The following is a 2,690-nucleotide window of genomic DNA, read 5'->3' on the forward strand; positions in this document are numbered from 1 at the left end:
CACTCAAATATTTTAAGTACAAAAGTAAACAACAGGACAAAGAAACTTTCCTAAATAACAAGAGAAATTTAAAAAAACAAAGAAAATATACAGAGAAATACCATAATTATACACATAATAAAACATGACAGAATTAATACAAAACATATCAGTCATATCAATATATGTAAATGAGTTTTACTAACCTACTAAGAGAAAAAGATTTTCAAATTGACTCACAAGGCAAGGCCCAATCTATGCTGTATGCAGGAGTCACACCTAACTAAAGAGATTCAAAAAGGCTAAAATAGATAGATGGCCAAAATTATATCAGACAAGAGGATAAAAGTAGGGATTGCAAGCTTCATATCAAGCAAAGTAAAATTTGAGCTAAAAAAATATTAAAAGTGACAAGACATTTTCAAGGGCTGAAAAGCACAACTTGTAATGGGGATATAATTGTTATGAATATCTACGCACCAAATAACATAGCAGCTATCTTTCTATAACACAAACTATAGGAAATGTGAGAAAAATAGAAACACTAATAATAGGAAACCTTAAGCACACCTCTCAGAACAAAACAGATCAAGTGGACAAAAATAAGTAACAATGCAGAGGATACAAACAATATTATCAATAAGATACATCTTTTGAACTTATATATAGAACATTATACCCTAATACCCTTTCTTCTCAAGTGCACATGGAACATTCATAACATCTGATCAATACTGGGTCACAAAGAAAGAATCAGTAAATTTCATGAAGTAGAAATATTATATGTAATACAATAAAATTAGAAATAAATAACAAAATAAAAACAAAAAAGGCCTTTCTACCTAGAAATAAAAAAATACTCCTCTATTAAAATATTCTGGGTGAAAGGGGAAGTTAATATCAAAATTACAGAATTTTTAATAAATAATAAATATTCATTATGAGAATCTATGGGATACAATTAAAGCAGTGATCAGAAGAAATTTATAGCCTTAAACACTTATATCAATCCAAATCAATATAAGTGAAAGAATAAAAATAGATGAATTAAATTCCCAACTCAAAAGCCTACAAAATGAACAAAAATGTAAACCAAAAGAAATCACAAGGCGACAATAGTAAAGGTGAAAGCAGTAACTAATGATGCAGAGAACTGAAAACATAGATGTAATGATTACATCTTTGAAAAAAATTAACAAATATGCAAAACCTCTCGCTAACCTAATCAAGAGAACAAGGGAGAAAATCCATGTTGAATCTGAGCCCCATGACTAGGGAGAATGGATGACATACTTACGCACACAGAAAGGGGTCTTGCCCGACCAGTGATGATCCTGCTGGCAGATGCGCACAGACATGCCGATCAGGCGGAAGCCGGCATGGCACTGGTACACCACGCTGCCCCGGTAGCTGTAGTTCTCTCCATTGATGTGTCCGTTGACGATGGGCTCGGGAGTCCCACAGTGTCCAGCTTTGGTTGGAAATGGGGGAAAAGAGAAAATCAAATGAAGTGAGATGGAGCATGGTGGGGAAGAGGACCAATTATCCAACCACCATCACTTTTCCAACCCCCCCCCTGAGAATAGCTATCCAGGAGTGACTTCAGGAATCCTAGACACTGTTGAGGACTTGGCAACCCCATATCCCAAGCTTGCATCTCAAGTGGCCATCCACTTCTGAGTTTTAGTTTCTTGGCCTGTACACAGGTGAAAAATGAACACTGTTCTCTCCCTGCTTCTGGGACCATCCCCCTCCTTTTCTCATCAACCAGAATTGACTGAGGGTCTATTGCATGGAGGACACCATGGTCAACATGAAGGCAGTGAAAGCCTAGTTATGTTGAAAACAACCATGCAAAAACAGATGGTTTTGTTAAATTCATTCTCCCTTCTTCTTGAGTGGCACTTAGGTGAGTTATTTTTATCAAATGAGGTTTGGGTAGAGTGTATTCCTGGCCTTTCCACCAGGTTCCTTTGGCTCTGTGTGGAAATACCCTGTGACTCTGTCCTTAACAGGGACCTTAGACATGGGAGGGCAGCACTGTTCACCCCAGGACAGACCATCCAATATATCCTGTTAGGTTTGAATAGCCGGGATCCTCTTTTGGACTTGAGTGGTCGAAGAAAGGGGTGAGGGGAGAGAGAGCCTTAGAATCTAAGGCTCAGGCAGGGAATGAATTAACTATGGGAGAAGCGATAACTTTGTAAGCCAGGTTGTTTTTATGCTTCTGTCATTTGCTTTAGTACATATATACATAAGGAAAATTTGCTAATATGTAATACAAAAGGTATTTTAGGTGTTTTACAGGAATGTGTCTCTGCAAGTTTCCCAAAGGTGGAGACTTGGGCTTCACTATCATACAAAGGCCAATAAGAAAGGATTGTCTTTCTGATAAGAATGAAAACCCCTCAAAGACTTGTCTCATGGGATTTGAACTTCTCATTTTTTGGGTGCCCCGAGAGAAGGTAGTTCAGGGTATTGATCATACTAGATGCCTAAGAGTTGGTGTTTGGGTTAAACATTTCATTATGAAGTTAAAAAGATACTGTTCAAAGACTGGATTCCAGCTTTGGAGAGATCTAACCTGTCCTGAGGGGGAAAAATGAGCAGGATAGGCCTGGGCGGTTGCTTACCAAGGCAGCGGACTTCAGAGCCACTCCAGAGCCCGTTGGCCATGCATTCCCGCACTCTGGAGCCCACCAGCGTGTATC

General features: G+C 38.4%; 1 protein-coding gene across 1 annotated transcript in view; it reads right to left on the reverse strand.

Annotated features, from left to right (window-relative positions):
* The window catches only part of CSMD2 (CUB and Sushi multiple domains 2), a 122,166-nt gene that overhangs the window by 51,999 nt on the left and 67,477 nt on the right, over positions 1-2,690 (reverse strand). Inside the window, exons 26-27 of the mRNA XM_008585596.1 lie at positions 2,613-2,668; positions 1,277-1,450 (exon numbers count right to left, since the gene is read on the reverse strand). Of these exons, the coding sequence (XP_008583818.1) occupies positions 1,277-1,450; positions 2,613-2,668 (230 nt within the window). The remainder of the gene's footprint in view (positions 1-1,276; positions 1,451-2,612; positions 2,669-2,690) is intronic.

This window comes from Galeopterus variegatus, unplaced genomic scaffold (assembly GCF_000696425.1).
Source record: "Galeopterus variegatus unplaced genomic scaffold, G_variegatus-3.0.2 Scaffold3628, whole genome shotgun sequence".
NCBI classification, from domain to species: Eukaryota; Metazoa; Chordata; class Mammalia; order Dermoptera; family Cynocephalidae; genus Galeopterus; species Galeopterus variegatus.